Source organism: Hyperolius riggenbachi, chromosome 2, assembly GCF_040937935.1.
Source record: "Hyperolius riggenbachi isolate aHypRig1 chromosome 2, aHypRig1.pri, whole genome shotgun sequence".
In the NCBI taxonomy this organism is placed as follows: domain Eukaryota; kingdom Metazoa; phylum Chordata; class Amphibia; order Anura; family Hyperoliidae; genus Hyperolius; species Hyperolius riggenbachi.
This window is the reverse complement of record NC_090647.1, coordinates 309,526,576-309,551,930: the sequence shown is the minus strand read 5'-3', so window position 1 is coordinate 309,551,930 and position 25,355 is coordinate 309,526,576. Positions and strand designations below refer to the sequence as shown.

Below are 25,355 nucleotides of genomic sequence, written 5' to 3'. Positions count from 1 at the left end.
GTGACGTACCCATGGTTGGGCAGCCTTAAATTGTGTTGTGATGCCATCATACACATGCATGATGTGGGTATGCATTGGTGGGGTGGAGGGCTCCTAAACATTGATGTACCCGCGGGATTAAGAGGGGGGAGGACAGCAAGGCTTCTTCTGTGCAGCTTTATAAACAGTAGCTGGCAGCTTAAAGGGAACCTCAAGCAAGAGGTATAAGGGGGCTGCCATATTTATTTCATTTTAAACCATACCAGTTATCAACAAAACAAAAAATCAGCGCCAAGGAAAAACAATAGTTCGATCGCTGCCGAGAAAGGACAGAGTCCAAAAGTCCACACATATAAAAGCTATTAAAAAGTCAGCGCAGATCGTAAGTGAATTCACGGTTTCACAATCAATCGTCTTTCACCAAAGTGATCATTGAGTTCTCATATCCAAGTGGTAGACCGTCACCCAAAGGATTAGAGGGAGCTTACCAACTGCTGACAACCCACGTTATAAGGTTGTATGTCTCGCATTCAGTGGTAAGAAGAGGACCTGGAACCACCCAGGATCCAGGACTTCCAAAAATCTTTGTTAGTTCGGGTACACCATCTGGAAGATAAACGCCAATGAAACATGCAAATAAACGGTAACATGTAACCAGTTTATTAAAAAGCATAGCACATAGCCATAAAAAGGGAAGAATAAAATTCAATAAAACTTACATACGCGGCCCAAACAATGGGAACCCCGAAACAGTATTGTGCTTGTATGCTGGTCCACAGCTAGTAAGAAAGCATAAAAGGAGCCGCCTGTCTCTTTCCCGACCGATTTCGCAGTCTTGCGGCATCAGGGGATCAAGCGTGCAGGCGGCTGGCGCCAAATTTATAAACTAATGAACAAGAGGGAAGGGTTGGGCTCAGAAAGCAAACCACTCCCCTATCGACCCTATTGGTTGTTGCAAAAAGGAAGGGGATGTACCCCCAAGGGATCCCATTGGTTATTGCAGGAAGTATCACAGCTCAAAATATACCCACATAATAGTGAAAGTGTCTATAAGTACCCAGAAACTATATATAATATAGAAACTGACATGTATGATATGTCTGCAATCCATATGAAAAAAACACATCACATTACAATCACATGTTAAAAACACCAATATTCACTTTGGAGTTTTCTCTGGTCACCAGGTAGGTGGGGGAGTGGCACAGACGGTGCAATCGGCTATCACTATCACCGTGGCGAGTTGATACAGCGGGTAGATCACTCGCTGGTTGCGGGTCGCGAGTGGCGTGTATAAGGGCCCATAATCTACAAAACTTTAAGCTGTATACACACTCTAGATAAAACTTGGCCGATGCAACTGATAACGCCCACTTCTTATGTACAGAGGATTCCATTGTCAATCAAATTCCTTGTGGATCACTTCAGCTGATCCCCAGCCGAGAGCATGGTTCACACTTGCACTGTTCCGTCCCTCTCTTTAGTGTTATTTGCTCTGCTATAGCTTTTTTTTTAAATAAAAAAAAGCATGGAAGGTGTGCCCACAAACTGCCATGTGACAAAGAACTATTTTCATTAATATACAGTATTTATTCTCTAAAGAATGTGTGTTTGGTGCAATAGCTTGCCTATCAATGACAGAATTGGGTTTCAGGAATTCAGGGTATTTGATCTGACATCTATAATGTTGTAACAGTGGAGGTGATTTATCAAGACCGCTGCACAAAAAAGTGCAGCAGCTGGTCTAGTCAGGTTTCAGCTTCTGAAGACAATGATCCTGATTAATTGTCAATGGCAGCTGTTCCACTTTTGCTCCAATTTTCTGTTCAGTAGTCTTGATAAATGAGTTCCATTGCATGGAATACAGTGCAGAGAGAAGTTGGTGCATCCCCACTCCAGCTTTGCGCAGAAGTACTTTATACCATCAGCATTTTTATACATGAATGTAAATAAGCTGATTTGTCATAGGGAAATGCTCTGCTGCACTTCAATTTGGCTGCTGAATTTCCGGAGCATCGCAAGACAACATGCAAGTGAAAAGGAGATGAAATAAAGTTGATTGGTTCAGCAGTTATGTTTTTAAAGTGTACCAAAGCTGAACAAAGTGCAAATATTGATACTTACCCGCGGCTTCCTCCAGCAGCATAAGCATGTGAGTCCCAAGCTGTCGTCCCACGGTCTGCTGTTCAGCCGCGATCAGCCCTGGTAATAGGCTCAGTCGTGTCCGGTTATGTGCAGTAGACCCGGACTGACGCAACTGAGGCTATTATCGTGACTGAATGGCAGACCACAGGACGGCGGCGTGGGTAAGTATGTTTTTTTGCTTTTTGTTACGCTCTGGTTTACTTTTACTGCAGTGCTGGGATATAGACTTTTTCTAAATCCTCCAATTCATTTTTTAAGTCTAGAGAGGATAGCTCATAATGCGTGTGTTTACATGTTTCCCTGGAAATCTATATATAAATATGTTTCATCTTTCACAGCCCAAGTGGAATTATGGCTCATGAACGGAAGTTATCTCGAGATCTTGTCCACAGCAATAAGAAGGATCAGGAGTTTAAGTCGATTTTTCAACATATCCAGTCTGCGCAGCCTCAGCGCAGCCCATCTGAGCTTTTTGCACAACACATTGTGACCATTGTTCATCATGTTAGAGGTAAATTATTTCATTGTGGTTTTCTGTTGTAATAAATGAGACGCAGCAATCCCATGATTATGTTAAAGTGCCCATTAATGATCCAATTGTTGCAATCAATCAGGAACCACAATGTTGCAATTGGTCATGCCCACCAACGGAGGGGAGAATAAGCAATTTGAACAGACTAAAAGAATCATTTTGATCCATAGAATGATTTATTTTCCGGCACCATTAATGTGATCTGATCGATTATACAGTCGATTGTTCTGGAGAATGTACCATTAAAGGAACGCTATCAATGGTTTTTTTTTTTTTTTTTTTTTCCTGAACACTTTTTATAAAGAGGTTCCACTTAGTAATAGATGGTAATTGTACTAAATCATTTTTTATCAGTGTTCCCCTGCTTTATACTGCATCCCATTAAACTCAAGTCAGTGCTGGACAACAGGGCGCCTTTATGTGCAGATGCCTGTGTAGCAGATTCTATTCCCCCTCCACTGCTGGCAGAAAGCCACATGACAGCAGCAACAAGTATGATCGCAGAAATAAACCTATGTTGCTGAAGGTGGAAGGATCTAGGCTGGGGCATGTATATGTTGTGTAGCAGGCAGCCTTGCATTTCCACAGGAGGCTGCAGTGAGGAGACAGATGTCTGTTATTTTTACTCATTGCTGCTATGAGCCTGGCTTCAAAACACACGTCTGTCTCCTCACTGCAGCCTCCTCTGGAAACTCAATCCATTGAGGCTCCTTTTTGTTATCTGTAGTACCAGTCTTCAAAAATGCAGAGACACACTTGTTGAGGTGACAGCTTTCTTCCGTCAACGGAGGGAGAAAATTCTGCCAGCAGCTGTCTTACTAACAGACCTCAGCACGTAATGGGGTCCCCTATGAGTACATGCGACACAGTTTGTAAAGTAAAGCAGGAGTGTGAGGCCTGGTGTAAGTGACTACTCCAGCACATCCTGTAGTTGCTTGTACAATCTTATATTCATGCAAGGATGTTTAGCATGTCTTCTAAGTGATTCCAAAGCTATGTGCTTTCTAGATTTTCAATGGTGATCTTTTTTGGGGAAATCTAGTATAAGGAAAGGGGTCTCCAAACCTTGAATAGCCTCCCTTCAAGATATCCACTGAGCTATAGATTAGGTTTGGCTGACTGCTACTGTGCCTCCCACTTTGATCTAAAGCAGGACACTTTCTTCCCATCTTCTCTCACTATAGGACAGAAAAGTACATTTGTTTTTTGGGGGTTTTCTTTTGGGGGGGGATTTGATATGTACATTGTGTATGTGAGATTCTGCACCTTTCTTTTAAATGAAACGCAGTGCTTTTATTTTTTAGAACATCATTTTGGTCCAACAACTATGACACTGAGTGAACGTTTCTCTAGCTATCTAAAGAGAACAAAAGAGCCGGAGACTTCAAAATCTCGGAAGAGCCCAGAAATTCACAGGTACATCCTAAATAATGCTTTTGTGAGCATTCCTACCTGTTTATGGTGATTGCTTACTCTATTTCTGGCGTGCTGTGCATGGACAAAATGAGGAGTGCAAGGTGACTGCTTACTGAAGGAGGTGAAGGCTCTGTGACACTTGCCGCCATTATTTCACAAAGCGCAATATGCCGAATAATAGAAACATGCCTGTTCTTCTGAAAACTGAAGCCCTTTGATTAATTTACCTAAAATAGACTATCGATGTGAATGAGTCAAAGAATAAATCCAGCCTCTGATGTGAATCATTAAACCAATCAAGATGGCAACTGATTGCTTAAAGTGAAATTCCACTTTTGTCAAGACAAGTCATGTACGTTCGTTGTAAACATGGATTGCCCACAAATGTCTTTCTTCCTGCATGACTTAGTAGCTGCAAGGAACAGTCTAACTCATTTTCTACGTCTGGACATATTGTGATTGGCAGCTTTGACGCTCCCATCCGATGGTTTCTTAGAACCATTGTGGAACTATTGTGTTATGTCGTCACAAAACATGATGTTGTCAAACTGAAATAGTTTTTGCCATTACTATAATTTTTCTCAGCAAAAGTGTAATTTCACTTATTAGCAACGGGCAAAGGATATACTTTTTGGGAGAACTGTTAGCATTTGATCAAGCTACACTTGTACATCGGCCCTTGCTGGAACAATGACTGCAACAGGAATGGCTCTAGCAGTATTTTACGTGTTCTATGTATATAAAATCACACTTCTGACTTTACTTTGTTTGCATTTTTGGCACAACGTCTTATGTCTTCCACAGGAGAATAGACATTTCTCCCAGTGCATTTAGAAAACATGGATTTTTGCAAGAGGAAGCAAAACACACAAAAGAAGGCAGCCACAAGGTAAGCAAGTGCTCTTAGCAGACTACAATGTAGAATAAGAGCTCTAAGTAGGTGTTATCTGTCATTGAGACCTGCTTCTTCCCTGCTCTCTACTTAAGTTTGTGTTTTTCTTTTAAGGATGTGAAATATTTCTAAAAAATGAACTGCAAAATGTTAAATTTTTAATAAAACAAAAATCTATATATCAACAACCTTTGTGAAGTGGTTTAGGATATGGTAAAAATGAAATCACTCCAAGGTCTATTGTGATTGAACTTGAAAAAGAGGAATTTTGGATCCAAAAATCTCCAGTGATGAGCAAATGACCCTAATATATTTGTGGGTGCTGCTTGTAAGTATCTTACTCTATTGTATACAAGACTGTTCATAAAAAAACAATTGCATGTCTCCGAAGGTGGCGATTCCATCTTCAGTGTATGGCTGTTATATTTTGACAAACTACTACTGGGATGAACACAAATATGGAAAGAGGTGCTTACAGCAGTTCATTTCTCCTGGAAAATGCTTTTAACCTTCAAAGGTGCAGACAACTTTTATTGGTCAGAACATTTTATTCATTTGTTGAACCTTGTTTGGTGTTACCCAGAGCAACTAAATATTTCTCTCCAAAGGAGTCAGTAAATATATATTGCCTGGACAAAAATATCCAAGTTGATTAAAATTTCAAGAGAACATTTTACAAGCAAGATGAGTTGAATTCCTATATTCTGTACGTTAAAAATCCCATTTGGCTTACATGTGAAAGATTTTTTTTTTCTTTTTTACTGCATCCAAATGTGTGATTAAAGAGTGGAATTTTAACACAGCAGTACAGTCAACCTGAAAGCTGTTTGTAACCTAGTTGCATGACTTTTATGTGCTGTATTTTATTCTGTATCCCGTTAATACCAAAAAAAAAAAAAAACACCAGTTTATATTTCTTAAAGTAAAAACACACCTTATGTTACATCCTGAATGGCCCAGAGAACCATTTATGCTCTTGTATTGTGCTATGACAGTTTGTACTAGACTGGGTTTTTCAATGTAGCAAGGATTGCAAAATGACTGTTTCATAAATAAACATTGTATAAAGTGGAGCAGTTTAATGCAAAATTTCTGGCTATTACTTTTACTGTTTATTGATATGGTTTTTAAATACAGCATAGTTACTAAGCACTTAAAATTTTAAAGCCAAACTAGTTTTTGCTTGATTTCTATTGACCTTTTTTCCAGCAGTTAAGCTAGATTTCTATAGGTAGAAAAAAACGTTTTGTAAAAAATACCTTTTAATGGCTAACTGATAAATTATGCAGGCTTTCTGGGATATAGTCCCCTTCTTCAGGCATATTTCCAGATGTTAGCTGAAGTAAAACACGGATGCAGGTAAATAGTAAACACAAAGATGACAGTTGTGCTAGTTACTGTTTATAAGTTAGGTGTCAGGTGATCAGCAGGCTGGAGCCAGTGAGTTAGTGCAACCATCCATGAAATCCAACCTTTTTGCTAGATTTCTAAAAATTAAGTTGTCATGGGCTAGATGGGCAGAACCCTGTTAACCTTTGCTAAGTTAGAAGGGGTATGGGCTGCACTTCTATGGCTTCCAGTGTTTCTGTGATAAAGCATCATACAGTATTACTAGTAGTTTCATATCAAACACTAAATTTGTGTTTAAAGCAATCCTGTGGTGGGTTGCTAAAAACCTTACTAAGTCTACCTTTCCACGAGGTGGCATGTTCAGGGGCAGAGGTGAGAAATGCTGAGCAGAGTACCTTAGTATGAGCAGGCATTGCCGTTGAGGTAGTAGGCAGCCTTGCACCCTGTTTAGTAGCACACTCCAGTACAGTCTAGTGCATTAAGCCATCAATTTCCTTGCAAATATTGTTACTATGCTACGCTATGGAGGCGGTGGGGGAGACGATGCTGGAAAAAATTGACAGGCTGCCAGGTAAACCTCAGGGTAGCGTCAAGCAGATTGTCGCTAGCCTGGCGATATTTATCAGGGGGGACAGCAAAGCCCGGGGGGCTGGTGGTGGCAATAGAACAGAGGCATGTCCTTGTGCACAGAACATGCCTCTGTGTCCTATTAAGATTTCATATATGTGCCTTGGGTTCTCCTTAAGGTGTGCATCAATAGTTATCAAAATTAATGGTTAGAACTTAAACTAGTATGTTTATACTTCTGCCTGAAAATGTCCTTAAACCAAATCTGGAACAAATAGTAAACCTGAAAAGATTACTGCTGTCTCTGCAATTGGAGTGCCAACATGGCTACAGAGAGCGTGATGCTATTAATTCTGGCTTGCATCAATATTCAATGTAAATTGTCTGTAGCTTAGAATTGGGCCAATCAAAATTGATAGGAAATGCACGTGATTTGCTCAAATCAAAGCTGCATAGAATTTGGTTAAAATTTGCATGCTATCTGTAATTACTGACCATCTCTAAACATGGCACTCTCAGCATATTTCTCCTTGTAATATTCAGCTGTGTGGTTGGAGGAGGAAGGTAGGTGTTTAGGTTCAGAGGTACTTTAGATAACCAATGAAGTTGACTGTAAGCAGTTTTTGATGCCTAAGTTTATTCCATCTAGCAAGTTTATCATCAGTGCAAATGCACATTAAAGCCCAGTTCCAGCCCATACTTTTGTTTTTTTCTTTAGAGAGAAAATCTAGGGCTACTTGAGCCAATGAGGATTCCCGTCCCCTGCAGCTGCAGGGAATCCAGCGCTGGCTCCCCCGAATCCACCCACAATCCTCCCCTGACAAGAGAGTATTTATCTCTCCGGGATCCGGCGCACTAGCGGCTCTTCGTTCGGGCTTGGCGGAAATAGCCGAACTCAATCATATCAGCTTTACTGCTCAGGCACAAAAGGACTCGTGCCTGTGCAGTAGAGTGGATCGATCAGGTTCGGTTATTTCCACCTTAACCCGAAGGAAGAGCCGCTAGTGCGCCTGTGCAGGATTGCGGTAGGTAAATATTTACCTCGCCGCACTTCGGGGGACCCGGGCAGGTGAACGGAGGATGGGGGAAGCATCGTTAGGATCCAGAGGCTTCCCCCTCCGTAAATATATTTACAGATCCTCTTTAATGTGGCCAAGGCCTCATGCACACTACATGCGATTCTATCTATATATATAGATAGATAGATAGATAGATAGATAGATAGATAGATAGATAGATATTATATTCTCTCCAATTTTTGATTCAGATTAAAAAAAAAAAAAACTGCATGCTATGTTTTTTTAATTGGAGTCAAAAATGAGATCGTATAAAAAATTGAAATCACATGTAGTGTGCAAGAGGCCTAAGGGTTGTAAACTTTGTGAAGATTTTACATCTGGGAGAACTTCCTTCACTCTCTGTTCCAGCGACAGGAAGGGTTCTTTTTAGCTAATAATATGAAACCCAAGTGTTTCAGGAAATAATAGAAGTTCATCAGTAGGCACAGTTCATCCAGATGCCATGGCTGCTAGGGATCAAACCCCCCTTCAGGTCCCCACTCACCGGATGCAGCGGACTATATGGGCCAGTCACAGCATCTGAGGTATTGGCAACCTCACAGCCTATCGATCTGATGTGGCTCTCTTATTTTGATGCTGACTTGTTGTCTATGAAGTTAGTATGCAGCACTTTTGTCCCAATTGTTTTATATGATTCTATAGCTTGCTCAAAGCAGGACAGCGCTCTACTTTCTAATTTCTCTATTTTGGTGTATTAGTTGTCTTAAAACTCTCTTTTTGACATTTGTTGGTTGAAGAGCTTATCTAATTGTCTAGCTCAGGAAAAAATAGAACCTGACGTGCTCTAGCTTTTTTTCAGGGCATACTCCAAGTGTCCTTGTTGAGACTTTTCACACTTCCTGTCTGGACAAGACCTGAAGAAAAGGTCTTCCCAATGAGGGCGCAGATTGTAGATGTAATAGGTTTCCAAGCTAATAAAAAGTCCAAAAGTAAGATAATTGGCTGGAGGCAGCGCAGCCGCATCGGCGCGAGGCGGCGGCGACGATTGCTAGTTGCGTGAGCACACCGAAGTGCTAGCTGCGTGCAGCAAAAAAAAAAATATTGTGCAAATCGTCCCAGCAGGGCCTGAGAAAACCTCCTGCACGGCTTACCACCAGGAAGGTTAAAGAACATTTGTCTTGTGAGAATCAAGTGAAATGTTCTCCCTGACTTCTGCCCCAAAAAGCTTGTTGCTTGTCCGCACTGCTGATTTCACTTGGAACAAATATGCAGGTCAGGAAGTTCAGGGAAAAGTCAATATTGGATGAAAAAAACAAGTGACTCAAAGTAAAGCCACTGGGTCAGCATTACAGCTATGAAACTGTCATTCTTATGCTGGGAGTACACCATGAGATATTTTGGCAGATAGATGGTTCGATAGATAATTTCCGCAATGTCAGATCTTATTTATCGTTTTTCTGATCGATTTCTTATAGAAGTGAAAGGAAATTGATAAGAAAATCTGCTGAAAAATCTGAAAAAATGCTGAAGAATCTCATTGTGTATTCCCAGCATTAGGCAAAAATTGGCAATGGTAGTTGTGCACACTACAGGTAGTGATAATTCCTTTAAAGAGTAACTGTTAGCCCCAAAACTGAAAATGAAATCTGTCTTGCAATCTTTTATTTACTATTTAAATGAGCCAAAAAGGCATTGTAGAAGTTAAAAATCAATATAATATAATACAATATAATATAATATATTTTTTACTATGTATCCTTTTACCCCAGCTCCGGACGCAAAGCCGCATAGCAGATACTGCTGAGCATGCATAGCATGCCTAGCTCTGCCCGACCCCCCCCCCCCGACCCCCCCCCCACTTCCAGCGCAGCCACCGCAGAGCAGCCGCAGCCGAGTCACATGTGAGAGATGCACGTGCATCTCACAAATAAAAGATTGCAAGAGAGATTTCATTTTCAGTTTTGGGGCTAACAATTACTTTTTAAATATATATCACATTATGTTTGTGTTTTATATTATAGCTTTTTTGTTTAGCAAATCGCTTGAGTGAGAGAAAGGTCTTTGCATAGTGACAGGATTGGTGGAAGTACTGAAATCACATTTTTATTAAATGCTGTTTTTTTAATTTCTAAGAACATCTTGTTCCTATTATGTAAACATAAATGTGTATATAAATTGTGTATATATGTATTAAAAATGTTCTTTCTTCTCTATAATTGACATTGATTGTGATAAACACTACATATGTATGTATTTTCATAAGGCTGCTTTCATCACCAGACTGGAAGTGTTAATTGCTGCAGTATGTATTCTGAGTTGGCCTATTTGGCTGTACCCTAATACAAATTTTCTGCCATCTCAGGGAGAAGGGAAATACAGAGAGGAGCCTTCTGATCTGCGGCAGGATATTGAACGCCGCAAAAAACATAAGGACAAGCGTGACCATTCCCGTGACTCTGGAGACTCCAGAGATTCCAGCCGCTCCAGAGAGAGGTCACCTGAGAAACCAGAGAAGACAAGGAAGTCCTCCAAAAAGCATAAGTACGTGAGACTGCAGTAGCCTTTTTTCAGCCCTCCTAAGCAATGCAAGCAAGGTCATAAATTATATTTGTCCACTAAACCCTTCACAACTGCTCTTCACTAGGCTGCCAAAAGTATCAACACCTAAGAATTAGTTCTGGTGATTAGATTTGCAGAAGTGACAGGGAAACAAATTTAGTTTGTAACTGAAATCATGGTAGGTAAACTTTCCCAATTGCATGGTTATTTACTTCAGCTTTTTACAACTCATTTAGAATAGCCAGTTCTCTAGCCATTTTATCCTCAAAGTACAGAAATATATTCCACATGTTCCTTATAGAAAAAAAATGACCTTTTATTGTCTTCTTCAACAAAAGCAACCTAAAGTAAGCTTTTCTTTTATAAGAATTCCTTCCCATGCAGATTGTTTTCAGCTGTGCCATGTATGATGTTTTGAACTTAACAAGAAGCAACCCAAAATAATAGTAGTCAGTATCCTAGTATTTAGAGCATACATTTTGAGGAAGGAGCATTGCAGTCAGCAAACATGACAGACTAAGACAGTGATAAGTAGAAGACTTTATTTACAATACATTTTGCTAGTGGCCTCTCTTTGAGAAGAACTTTTCTACATAGAAATAGCACTTATAGACTTTGGTGGTGGTGCCAGCGATGTTAGGTGAAATGTATTGTACTTATGTTTTTCTGCCCTGTGTTATTTGTGCTCTTGGGTATAGGCAACTTTCCCTACCTCTGAACTGTATTCTAATTGCTAGTTTACTGATTAAAGTCATTTTGGGTATCTCTTGTTAAAGGGAACCAGAGGTGAGAGACACATATGGAGGTTAACATATTTATTTCCTTCTAGACAATCCACAACTAGCTGTCCTGCTGATCCAGTGCCTGTAATACATTTAGCCATAGACCCTGAACAAGCATGCAGGTCGATGTCTCTGACTCAAGTTTGTACCTTGATTAGCTGCATGCTTGTTTCAGGAGTCAGGCACTACTGACCAGAAAGATGAGCAGGACAGCAGGCAACTTGGATTGTTAAAAGGTAAACATGTGGCAGCCTCCGTATCTCCCATCCAGGGTTTCCTTTTTTTAACCCTCCTGGCCGGTTTGCTAAAAATCGCCAGGGGGCAGCAAATCTTTTTTTTTTTTTAATTTTTTTTTTTCATGTAGCGAGACAGTCTCGCTACAATGATAGCCGCTGCTCAGCGCATCCCCCCAGCCCACCTCCGATCGCCTTCGGCGATCAGGAGATTCCGTTCAAAGAACGGGATCTCCTGGAGGGCTTCCCCCGTCGCCATGGCGACGGGGGCGGGATGACGTCACCGACGTCGTGACGTCAAAGGGGATTCCGATCCACCCCATAGAGCTGCCTGGCACTGTTTGGCCAGGCAGCGCACGGGGTCTGGGGGGGGGGGGGGGGGGGGCGGCTGCGGCGCGGCGGGTAGCGGCGGCGATCGGGCACTGCACGCAGCTAGCAAAGTGCTAGCTGCGTGCAGCAAAAAAAAAATTAATGCAAATCGGCCCAGCGGGGCCTGAGCGGTGCCTTCCGGCGGCATGGCCCGAGCTCAGCTCGGGCTTACCGCCAGGAAGGTTAAAGCTAACTGAGCTGATTTTTTTTTTCTTTAAAAAAATGTAATGGTGTGTGTGCTATGGGGGGGGGGGGGGCAAAGGTACTTACTGGGGTGCTGCTGCTCTGGACTCTTCCCCTACAACCAACCTTCTTCACCTGACCGTCGGCTTCTGCCAACATTTGTAATTTCCAGCAGGGTCACACGTGTGTCATGTTGCATTCCAGGAGATGTAGTTCATGAATGTGAGTACAGAGCTCACATCCAGAGCCGTCCCCACGTACATCTCACATGTAAATTAACTAATTGTAATACTTCCTTTAAATGGTAAACTTATGAACTTTTTTCCCTTTGACCACTGGAGGGGTTTTCCCCTTCTGGACCAGATCAATTTTCACCTTTCAGCGCTTCTCCCCTTCATTCACCAAAAATACTACTAATCACAACAAAATGATCTATATTTTGTTTTTTTTTCCACACCAATTAGGCTTTCTTTGGGTGGTTATGCTACAAATTATTTTATTCTAAATGCACTTTAATGGGACTAAGAAAAATATGGAAAAAAATATCATTATTTCTGAGGTTTTTTGGCCATTTAAAGTATTAAAATAAAACGTTCTACTGTGGATAAAACCCACACGTTTTATTTGCCCATTTGTCCCGGTTATTGCATTGTTAAGAATATTTCTCTAGTACAATGTATGACACCAATATTTGGAAATAGAGGTGCATTTTTTCAGTTTTGTGTCCATCACAATTACAAGCCCATAATGTAAAAAAAACATTAATATACCTTCTTGACATACTGTACATATTAAAAAGTTAATTCCCTATGGTAACAATTTGAGTTTAATTTGGGTAACTATGGGAGAGTGTGAGAGGTAAGGGGTTAATTTCAAATGTATGTGTAGTCTTTTACAGAAAGTAATACGTGGATGTGTTACTTCCGTAATTACAATGGCCGCAGGTATCTCATTGATGCCGGCGAACATTGACACAGGAACTTAAATTGAGTGGAACTGCATTTTATCTCCTCTCTAACGATCGGGTGGCAAAAAACACATGTAGGGGCAAGCAAGAGGGTGCGGCGGCTGTAGACTAATATGTATGTCCCTGGGACTTCAGATGAAGTCCTGAGGGGCGTAAATATACTTCACTACATGCAGCAAGTAGGTAAATTGATGGACTTTGACAACATTCTCTGAAGTACTGTGTTAACATTGTGCTGCTGATACCTTTTATATGCTGAACCTACTTATAGCTATACACATTACATCCACAGAGCATAACTGTTGATACCTATATCTTAGTGGAGTGATTGAATTCAGACGTCACGTGTACGACAGCTTAGGTTAAATTTATGTGAACCACTTCAGCATCTGTAGAGATTGCCTTTGGAGGTCTGGTAATTCCTAAATCCGAAATATTTTATACTCTATTATTTTGCTAATGACAAGTGTATTTTCGATGAACAGCCACATACTAGTCTTTTTGCACAGGCATTTAATAATACTATGTGAACTAGCTGGTAATTATATTGTGTACTACTTTTAGCAAGCATTGGTCACTTGGGGGACTAAAGCAGAAATTATAATATTCTCTAAAGACTTCTAACATCTGGTAAACATGTTGATCGGTTTCTTTTTTCTGTTTTGTTTACCCCAGGAAGCACAGAAAAGTGCGGGAGCGTTCTCGCTCTTCTTCTTCCTCGTCACATTCCTCCCATTCCATGCGGGCACCACCAGCAGAAGAATTCCATGCTGAAAGTGAGGAAAAGGAAGAGGGTTCGGCAAGTTTTGACAAGCAACGTTTAGGAAATAAGGAATTCCAAGGAGGTGGTGACAGAGGTCGAGCACGAGGAACCTTTGTAAGCTCCTCCCTACCTCTTCGGTTGTAGGGCTTGTAAATTTTAACTGTTTTGTTCATATGAAGTACTGGCTACACATCAGAAAGTTAGCCCTTGCTTTTTCAGTATTGCATTATAGTAGAATCTTGTTATAGTAATCTCTGATGTACTGTAGTAAACCTCTGGCTATAGTAAACTCAGTCCTCAGGTCCTAACCTATGTGCCTGTATGAATATACAATATGTGACAGATTTTGATATAGTACACTTCTGGCGTAGTAAATTTCTAGCATAGTAAACTACTTGGCCAGGTCCCTTGGAGTTTACTACATGGATTCTACTGTATACTGATACCTTTTATACTCATGTATAAGCCTAACTTTTCAGTACAAAAAATGTGCTGAAAAGTTAACCCCTCAACTTATATGTGAGTCAGTGGAGAAGAACAGATGGTGGAGCAGGTTTTGTTACTGGCAGAGGAGCATAAGGATTGTGCACTAGTGATCCTTCTCTTGCCACCTGGCTCCCTGCTGTGTTTGTGCCCCTCGTCCCCTGCAAATGGTGTGCAGAGTGTGCTGCTCAAGACTACCTGCGTACCCTGGCTTTGGAGCTGAGCGTGCAGGCAACGCGAACGGCAATTCTTCCTGTGTGGCAATCGCTGTATCATATCTGTTATGCCATCTAGTGGCGTCTTGAAACACAGCTGTATCATCCTTGGGGCATATCTAGTTAAGGGTAAGACGGCTGACTTGTACTGGAGGCACATCTGGCTACTGTGGAGGGGGGGGGCATACTGGGAAAAGCGGGTACCTCTGCTTATATGCGGGTCGGCTTATATGCGAGTATATACGGTAGTAACTCAAATCTAAAGGAAGCCTATGGCAGGTACATCATTGAAGCATACCAGATCCAAAATCAATATGGGAAAGGGGGGAAGAAGGCATTTATGGTGAATTGTCCTGATGCTAAACGCTCCCCTGTTCTCTGCTCTGCCCCTCTAAATGCCCTCCCAGCAACCTCTTCCGGTCGCCTGGGTCCAGCATCACTGCGTTGGCCCAGTGTCTTAAAGTACGTAACAGCATCCGGAAGTGCTCTTCGCATGGCGTCATGCACATAGTGCTACCGGCCACGGTTGCATGCTGTAGGACGTGTGCAGCTGGGCCAGCGCAGTGAAGCTGGACCCAGGCGACCAGAAGAGGGTGGCGGGAGGAGGGCATTTAGAGGCAGGGGTGGGGCAGAATGGTGGGGGGGCGGCTAGCATCAGGACAGCTCACCATATTTCTCATTTCTCATTGATTTTGGCTCTGGTATTCTTTAAAGGAAATCCCATTTAATATGCAAGCATTACTGTATATTTTTGATACATTCTTCCAAAATGTTTCTGGTTAGAGGCCATATAAAGTCATAGTCCTTGCATACATATTTTTTTGGGGGTCTAGGAAGACAAATGGTTATTGCAAGTTGTCTTTTGTCATTCATAAAATCTAGTTTAATAGTTTTACAGGTACGCTGTATCTTTTTACCGTATTATGATTGTTTCTTCTACTATTCGATAAAATGTAGCCTTTATATTCTGTATATAATATATAACCCTTCTGTCTCCACAGCAATACAGGGCAAGAGGAACAAGACCATGGGGCAGGGGTGCATTTCCTGGAAATAACAATAACAACAACAATGATTTCCAGAAACGGCCCCCTAGAGATGAAGAATGGGATCCAGAATACACACCCAAGAGTAAAAAGTATTACCTGGTATGTTTCTGTTCTAGCTGTTCTCTGTTCTTTTATTGCTGTTACTTTTTTGCTACACACCACAAATTCAATTATTAATTATGATGGAATGTAATGACAGCTTGCAGCATGCTTTATGCTGTGTCTTCTCTCTATTTATATATTAAAGTTCTGCTTTCTGATGAAAACGCACATCTCTCAGGAAGTAGCACTTGCAAGATTGTCTTTTAAACACCTTCATTTCTTTTTAAAACCTTTTCTTCCCAGGAGTTCTGTACATGGGGTTTGCACTTTGTATAGTAGCAGCCATGACTTTAGGATAGCACCAAGAAACACTTTAAACTGATTTATGTAATCATTGTAATCTTGGCAGTATGGCCTATAGAAGGCCACTGTAATGTTTGTTGCATTCTATTCTGCACTGTATATGGAAGTAGTAATGTCAAGTAGTTGACTTAGAAGCTGAGGAGGTGGTTTATCAATCACCTTCTCTTGCAAAACTATGGGGAAAAATTTTTATGTTTTGTTTAGTGATACGTCTGGCATTTGTTAGTGTGTGCAGAGTCATAATCTTTGTTACAGATTCTTAGGCCCCGTTCACACTTGCATTTTGGCAAGTAAACGGACCGGATCCTGATCAGAACCGTACGGTTCTGATCCGGATCCGGTCCGTTTGTATCAGGCATGCATCAGGCTGCCATCCGGATCCGTGGGCAAAAAATAGAGAAATTTAAATAAAAAAATGTTGGGGTCAGCAGAAGGTGCACCTAGTGCACCTGTAGAATCGGGTTCCTCCGCTGTAGGCCTCACCTCCACCTCCGGCATTCTGCCAAACAGCTCCAGCATGTCTGTCACTGCTGCTCCACTCCAGACATGCTTGGCCCATGTGTCCCCATCCGAAATGGCCGCTTGGATACGCATAGGAAGTGTGGTAGAACGTCAGGTTTTTGTAGGCAGTGTGTTCTGTGCCTTCCGTTTCCCATTGGTTTCTGTGTTCCGGATGGTGCTGTCAGGCTCAGGTCCGGGTGCGTGGGCCGGAGATCCGGACCCAAAAAATAGCGCATGTTGGAAAAGTGCCTGGATCCGGTCCGGCTCCGTACTGTACGGAACGGACACGTGTGAACGTCCGCATAGACTTTGCATTGCTATGCGGAACGTACGTTCCGTTTGTACAGTATACGGTCCGGATCAGATCAGGAAAATCCGGACAGGGAACGCTAATGTGAACCGGGCCTAAGTATACAAATTGACAGGGGTGTGTGTGTGTGCTTGTTAAGTTCTCTTACAATGGGGGGGGGGGGGGGTGTCCTCTAACTTCCTGTTAAGTCTGTTGGAATATTCTATCAGGCATTCCTAAGTTATAGATTTGATCGAATCTTCTGCTCAACATCTATTCTGACATTCCCATTCTGTCAAATCGGTGAGTCCTGGCTAGAGTTACATTTACTTTTTATATTGATAGAAAGGACCACAATGTGAAAAGTACAAAAATACAAAATCTTGCAAGGTCTTATGGTACAAAAGTATCCAAAACTTTATTGGCTCAGATATAAAAAAAAATCCTTAAAAAAAAGTCTCTGTAGAAAGTGCTTTATACGGTGGCCTGAAGAAGGGCTTTATGCACCCAAAACGAGTGTGTCGTTGCCAAATGTTTTTTTGCTAATATATTAGGCCTACTCTACTACCAATCTTGATATCCCTGTTTTGGATGATTGTTCATATAAATGAGGAGCTTTCTACAGAGACCTTTTTTTTAATGAATCTTTTTGTATCTATGCCAATAAAGTTGTTCATACTCTTGTACCATAAGATCTTGCAAGATTTTGTATTTTTGTGCATTTTCACATTATGGTCCTTTCTATCAATATAAAGTTTGTTGAGGTGAAATAGATCACATCAAAAAGGACTTTGTTTCTTGTCTTTTCCTTTGTATAAAAAGTCTACTCCCAATTACATTATTACTACGGTAGAGTTACATTTATACACAGATCAACCTTTGCAATCAGAATTCTGAAGCTCGCCATTTGATTACAAGAGAGATCCTATAGGGCCCGTTAACAGGAAAGTTTACAAGGAAAACCTAAACCTTACACCTAGTTTCCTTTACCTAGCTATAACTGAAAATGCTACACAAACATGGATCTAATGCCCTACGCTAACCTTGTTAACTGCACAGTCTTCCGATAACTATTGATTAGAGAAGTCTCTTAGTAATGACTTTGAATGTAGCTTACACCCAGAAGAACAGTAGCAAAAAAACCCTTTTTCTGGGAATAGTTCTCTTTATATGAACATATTCTGCTCCTTGCAGCCATTAGGGGGAGCAGATGAATTGTCATATCTATAAAGTTGTTGGTAATTACAGGACCTGTTCGATATTCTCAAACTGCTTTAAAACTTATCTACCCTACCAGCAAGATTACTGCCAGGATCTCTCCCCATAAGCTAAGAACACTAAAACAGGCCACATCTGCTAATTTATGATTTTATTTTACTGTGAGCACCAGGTGGCAGTGTCCTCACAGAAGAGCAGCCTCCTGTAGTAGATGGTGGCTTCCGCCTTGTTAGTTCATGGTCCTGCTCCCATTCACTTGTAGCAGGTTGCATGTGAAACCCCTGTATACGTTTATGGGAGCTGCATTACTCTGCAGTCAGCTGGAAGCCACCATCACTGGAGCAGACTCCTGTGCTGTGTAGAGCTTAGCCCACACTAGTAAAGCTTTATTTTGTTTATTTCCAGTTTAATTCATAATCTAGGAGGAGAGCTGTGCTTGATATTAATAGTTGTGGGGGAAGAGAACCTTACCGCTCGGATTTAGTTGGCCTTTAAAAATGTTTGAATGTTGTTGCCTTTTAATGTCGTTCCACTACCTAATTTGACTGTGGGAATTGTTTTTATTAGAGCAATGCCCATTTAAGCAGGTAGGCATGGAAATGTATGTTCCCAATGTGCGTTTTATATCGGCATGTTCATTTTCAGGTGCGGTGGTAAACAAAAGCCCAGGGCATAGTGTGGAGGAGTCCTTTGATTTCAGTGACTGTCAGTGTCCCGACACCGTCCTGATCCATTCTCATCTTTCTGCAGCACGACGACCGGGAAGGGGAGAACGAAGACAAATGGGTGAACCGTGGGAGAGGCCGTGCCACTTTCCCTCGTGGAAGGGGCAGGTTCTTGTTTCGAAAGCCAGGCACCAGCCCGAAGTGGGCCCACGACAAGTTCAGCGGGGAGGAGGGAGAAATAGAGGAGGACGAGAGCGGACCAGAAAAGGATGACAAAGGCAACTTGCCAACAGATTAGCCTAATCTAAACTCCTGGTATTTGGACTCTTTCCTCCTATCCTTTGGCCAAGGATATCATGGACTGCTGAATTTTTTCCACTTCAACAAAATGTTCTCTGTTGACAAATGCTTGATTTTATATTTTCCACTATTCATTGATTTGTAATTTCTCTTTTAATTCATATGTTAGCATTTGGCGAATAGCATAGACTAAAGGGGATACTGTGGACTTGGACATTCACACGATGCTGTCACCCACCAAAAATATGTATACATAAAAGTACATTTAACTTGTGTGTTTTAAGTACGCTTGTTGTGTGCTTAAGAAATTTGTAACTGTAAGGCCGCAACATATGCAGTAATTTATAGCCGTTTGCATGATTTGGTCTTCATATGTGGCCTTGCATAACTGCACAATCTGATTGCTGAAATTATTTTCTAGTGCACTACATCAGGTCCTGAGGATCCTTTGAAATCTGAGTAGTGATTGTCTTGGCATGCCTCTAACCATGTCAGTGCACCAGTGTACTAGCTGGGCATGGTTACATGGGGTGTTGTCCAGTAGTCCGGTTAGTAGATCTTCTAGGTAGATTGCTTCTAGCGTTTGGATCACAGTTTATGTAGGGTTGTCAGAAATGCTGCCTTACAGTTTTGAGGGCTTTTTAGGCATACCATGAGTGTTCTTTAATGTGAACATACACCATCCATAATTCATTATGTATCTTTTTATCATTGAAATCCTGTAAAGATTTTTTTTTTTTTATCACTTGTACCTGTTTTAAGCCTGCTTAGTAATAGTTACCACAGAGGTGGTATCCTTTGTAGAAAAATATTTTGAGTCTTTTCCTTATGTGGATGATCACTCATTGAAATAAACGTTAAATGGGTACAAATTGCAGATTGTAAGAAATTTTATTTTTAATTAATTTGAACTTTATCTTTTCATTTTGGTTTGCATAATAAAAGCCATGTTGTGTACATTTTTGAAGGGGTAAAGCAGGCCATACACACATTGGTTTTCCTGGTAATTCTTGGCAGACTTGATCACTGATCGAATCTGCCAGGAATCTATAGTACAACATGCCGCATAAACCCCGCCCCCCCCCCCCTCGTGCTGTAACCCGCCGGCCGTTCGGAAGCGCCGGCGGGTTACTAGCACCCGGATCGCCGCATGTAAAAAGTATAATAGGCTTTGTAATGTATACAAAGCCTATTATACTGGCTGCCTCCTGCCCTGGTGGTCCCAGTGTCCGAGGGACCACCAGGGCAGGCTGCAGCCACCCTAGTCTGCACCCAAGCACACTGATTCTCCCCCCCCCCCCTGCCCCCTGATCGCCCACAGCACCCCTCAGACCCCCCCGCCCACCACCCAGACCACTGTTAGCACCCAGTCACCCCCCTAATCACCCGTCAATCACTCCCTGGCACTTTCTGTCAACGCTATTTTTTTTTTTAACCCTAAACTGCCCCCTGATCACTCCCCAGACCCCCCCTGTGTACTGTATGCCTCTATTCCCCCCTGTAATAACCCACTGATCACCCATCAATCACCCCCTGTCACTGCCACCCATCAATCAGCCCCTAACCTGCCCCTTGCGGGCAATCTGATCACCCACCCACACCAATAGATCGCCCGCAGATCCGACGTCAGATCACCCCCCAAGTGCAGTGTTTACATCTGTTCTCTACCCTAAACACCCACTAATTACCCATCAATCATCCATCTATCACCACCTGTCACTGTTACCCATCAGATTAGACCCTAATCTGCCCCTTGCGGGCACCCAATCACCCGCCCCCACGCTCAGATTGCCCTCAGACCCCCCCCTTATCAATTCGCCAGTGCATTATTTACATCTGTTCTTCCCTGTAATAACCCACTGATCACCTGTCAATCACCCATCAATCACCCCCTGTCACTGCCACCCATCAATCAGCCCCTAACCTGCCCCTTGCGGGCAATCTGATCACCCACACCATCAGATTGCCCCATACCTACCCTCAGATCACCTCCAAAGTGCATAGTTTACATCTGTTCTGCCATCTAATCACCCACTGATCACCCATCAATCAGCCCCTGTCACTGATACCCATCAGATTAGACCCTATCTGCCCCTAGGGCACCCAATCACCCGCACACACCCTCAGAATGCCCCCAGACCCCAGCCCTCGCCAGTGCATTGCTTGCATCTATTCCCCCCACTAATCACACCTTGAGACACCCATCAATCACCTCCTGTCACCACCTGTCACCCCCTAGCACACCTACCCATCAGATCAGGCCCTAATTTGCCCCGTGTGGGCTCTTGATCACTCGGCCAAACCCTCAGACCCCCTTCCGATCACCTCCCCAGTGCATTGATTGCATCTATTTTCCCCTCTAACCACCCCCCTAGCACTCCTATCCATCAGATCAGGCCCAATACAACCTGTCATCTAAGAGGCCACCCTGCTTATGACCGGTTCCACAAAATGTGCCCCCTCATAGACCACCTGTCATCAAAATTTGCAGATGCTTATACCCCTGAACTTCAACAGTTAGCGGAAATTGATTTTTTTTATTGTTTTTTTCACAAAGTGTCATTTTTCACTAACTTGTGACAAAAATAAAATCTTCTATGAACTCACCATACACCTAACGGAATACCTTGGGGTGTCTTCTTTCTAAAATGGGGTCACTTGTGGGGTTCCTATACCACCCTGGCATTTTAGGGGCCCTAAACCGTGAGGAGTAGTCTAGAAAACAAATGCCTCAAAATGACCTGTGAATAGGACGTTGGGCCCCTTAGCGCACCTAGGCTGCAAAAAAGTGTCACACGTGGTATCGCCGTACTCAGGAGAAGTAGTATAATGTGTTTTGTGGTGTATTTTCACACATACCCATGCTGGGTGGGAGAAATCTCTCTGTAAATGGACAATTGTGTTTAAAAAAAAATCAAAAATGTGTCATTTACAGAGATATTTCTCCCACCCAGCATGGTTATATGTAAAAATACACCACAAAACACATTATACTACTTCTCCTGAGTACGGCGATACCGCATGTGTGACACTTTTTTGTACCCTAACTGCACTAAGGGGCCCAAAGTCCAATGAGTACCTTTAGGATTTCAAGGGTCATTTGCGGCATTTGGTTTCCAGACTACTCACGGTTTAGGGCCCCTAAAATGCCAGGGCAGTATAGAAACCCCACAAGTGACCCCATTTTAGAAAGAAGACACCCCAAGGTATTCTGTTAGATGTATGATGAGTTCATAGAAGATTTTATTTTTTGTCACAAGTTAGCGGAAATTGATTTGTATTGTTTTTTTCACAAAGTGTCATTTTCCACTAACTTGTGACAAAAAAAATCTTCTATGAACTCACCATACTCCTAACAGAATACCATGGGGTGTCTTCTTTCTAAAATGGGGTCACTTGTAGGGTTCCTATACTACCCTGGCATTTTAGGGGCCCTAAACCGTGAGGAGTAGTCTAGAAAACAAATGCCTCAAAATGACCTGTGAATAGGACGTTGGGCCCCTTAGCACACCTAGGTTGCAAAAAAGTGTCACACATGTGGTATCGCCGTACTCAGGAGAAGTAGTATAATGTGTTTTGGGGTGTATTTTTACACATACCCATGCTGGGTGGGAGAAATAACTCTGTAAATGGACAATTGGTCATTTTGCGACATTTGGTTTCAAGACTACTCCACGGTTTAGGGCCCCTAAAATGCCAGGGCAGTATAGGAACCCCACAGATGACCCCATTTTAGAAAGAAGACACCCAAAGGTATTCCGTTAGGAGTATGGTGAGTTCATAGAAGATTTTATTTTGTCACAAGTTAGTGGAAAATGACACTTTGTGAAAAAAACCCATAAAAAAACATCAATTTCCGCTAACTTGTGACAACAAAAAAAAATCTTCTATGAACTCACCATACTCCTAACGGAATACCTTGGGGTGTCTCTTTAATGGGGTCATTTGTGGGGTTCCTATACTGCCCTGGCATTTAAATGTCGCAAAATGACCTGTGAAATCCTAAAGGTACTCATTGGACTTTGGGCCCCTTAGCGCAGTTAGGGTGCAAAAAAGTGCCACACATGTGGTATCGCCGTACTCAGGAGAAGTAGTATGTGTTTTGGGGTGTATTTTTACATATACCCATGCTGAGTGGGAGAAATATCTCTGTAAATAGACAATTGTGTGTAAAAAAAAAAAATTGTCATTTACGGAGATATTTCTCCCACCCAGCGTGGGTATGTGTAAAAATACACCCCAAAACACATTATACTACTTCTCCTGAGTACGGCAATACCACGTGTGGCACTTTTTTGCAGCCTAACTGCGCTAAGGGGCCCAAAGTCCAATGAGCACCTTTAGGCTTTACAGGGGTGCTTACAATTAGGCACCCTCTAAAATGCCAGGACAGTGAACACACCCCACAAATGACCCCATTTTGGAAAGTAGATACTTCAAGGTATTCAGAGAGGAGCATAGTGAGTCCGTGGCAGATTTCTTTTTTTTTTTTTTTTTTTTGTCGCAAGTTAGAAGAAATGGAAACTTTTTTTTTTTTCTTTTTTTTTTTTCACTAAGTGTCATTTTCCGCTAACTTGTGGCAAAAAATAAAATCTTCTATGAACTCACCATGCCTCTCAGTTAATACTTTAGGATGTCTTTTTTTCCAAAATGGGGTCATTTGGGGGGTATTTATACTATCCTGGAATTTTAGCACCTCATGAAACATGACAGGAGGTTAGAAAAGGCAGAGATGCTTCAAAATCAGAAAATTCACTTCTGGCACCATAGTTTGTAAACGCTATAACTTTTACCCAATCCAATAAATATACACTGATTTTTTTTTTTTTTATCAAACACCTGTAGCAGAATAGCTTTCGCGCTCAAATGTATAGGAAATTTTACTTTATTTGAAAAATGTCAGCACAGAAAGTTAGTCATTTTTTTGACAAAATTCATGTTTTTTTTGATGAATAGAATAAAAACTAAAACTCGCAGCAGCAATCAAATAGCACCAAAAGAAAGCTGTATTAGTGATAAGAAAAGGAGGTAAAATTCATTTAGGTGGTAGGTTGTATGACCGAGCAATAAACCGTGAAAGCTGCAGTGGTCTGAATGGAAAAAAAAGGCTCTGGTCCTTAAGGGGCGAAAAGACTGTGGTCCTCAAGTGGTTAATGTAAATTAATTGGACCAGACAGAAAATCTTGATTGATCGAAAGCGGTGGTAGATTGACGGCCCATAGGGTTGCACTGAATAAAGCAGTGCAATGCTGTGGTTCAAAATATAGTTAATGCTGAAATCTATTGAAAATCTATGTGCAGTGTGTGGAAGGATTCTACCCCTCTCCGATCTGTTTGCCACATTGAGTGGCAATCTATCGGCTGGTGCACACCAAGAGCGCTTCGGGGTGCTTTTCCAATCGCCATTGCTCTGAAAAGTGCTTTGCTACTGTAACCTTATGAGGGTGTTCCCACAGCAGCGTTGTGATATATATGGCCACCTTAACTCTTAAAGGCAAAAATATTGTGCAGCATATCCGTCAATAAACAAGGTGGACCCAGCACTCCAATGGAGACTCAGCGTGCTACAGTTGGAAAGGGCTCTGTTGTCCTTCAAAACCAAAAAGCAGCCAAAAACAAATGTCAGCAGCACCGCTGAAAAAATAATAGCTCTTTAATGAAGATACAGGCAATGAAAATTACGAGAGGTGGGCTTTTGGTCAGCTACAGCTCACTGTTTCGAAGTGTCAAGAGAGAGCTTGCAGCTTGAGAATGAAGTTTGACACTTTGAAACAGCGGGCTGTAGCTGACCACAAGCCCACCTCTCACATGTAATTTTCATTGCCTGTATCTTCATTAAAGAGCTGATTTTTTCTTTTTTTAGCGCTGCTGCTGATTTTTGTTTTTGGCATATCAGGACTGTAGCACATACAAAGATGCAGAAAAGTTTTGGGTGTGTGCTTAGATCATTTTCAAATTTTTTAAATAAATATAAACTGCAAGGCACCTCATCCTGAAGAACCAATTTAGGTAGGGGCATCCTGTCTTCTGATTACCAGTGAATTGATAGTAAAATTATAGTTTCAAAAACTGTATTACATTTGTGCCATTTCAAGAGCCTTACTGCAGCATGGCATTCAGTAACCTGCATTGAAGATTATTGCAATTGATTATATACAATACTTTTGCCCAAGTTATTGTGACACAACCGCATATGCAGGAATTGTTATAAGACAGATTCAGCCTATGGAGCAGTTGTTATTAGAATTGTGTGTGACTTTTTCCAACAAAATTGACAGATGCAAAGAAAAACAATGTACTGCCTTTAACAGAGAAATCCAGGTGAAAAGAAATGACCAGGAGGTTATTAAGCACAATTGTGATACAGGTTTGCATTTACACTATATGTGTTAAAGTTTTATGTAGCACATGTATTCCAAAAGGACATCAGATGTTACAAAGCGTGAATACTTCCACTACAGCACCATTTTGCAA

General features: G+C 41.7%; 1 protein-coding gene across 4 annotated transcripts in view; it reads left to right on the top strand.

Moving 5' to 3' along the window:
• Positions 1–19,743, top strand: part of THRAP3 (thyroid hormone receptor associated protein 3) — an 87,191-nt gene extending 67,448 nt beyond the window's left edge. For 3 of the 4 annotated variants that reach the window (XM_068269064.1, XM_068269065.1, XM_068269066.1), the window contains 7 exons: positions 2,463–2,635; positions 3,961–4,072; positions 4,877–4,961; positions 10,263–10,441; positions 13,669–13,870; positions 15,456–15,602; positions 18,667–19,743. In XM_068269064.1, coding sequence (XP_068125165.1) covers positions 2,463–2,635; positions 3,961–4,072; positions 4,877–4,961; positions 10,263–10,441; positions 13,669–13,870; positions 15,456–15,602; positions 18,667–18,879 — 1,111 coding nt within the window. In that variant the 3' untranslated portion in view covers positions 18,880–19,743. Of the gene's footprint in view, positions 1–2,462; positions 2,636–3,960; positions 4,073–4,876; positions 4,962–10,262; positions 10,442–13,668; positions 13,871–15,455; positions 15,603–18,561 lie in introns of all 4 variants that reach the window. The other variant, XM_068269067.1, reaches the window with a different exon arrangement.
• The last annotated feature ends 5,612 nt before the right edge of the window (positions 19,744–25,355 follow it).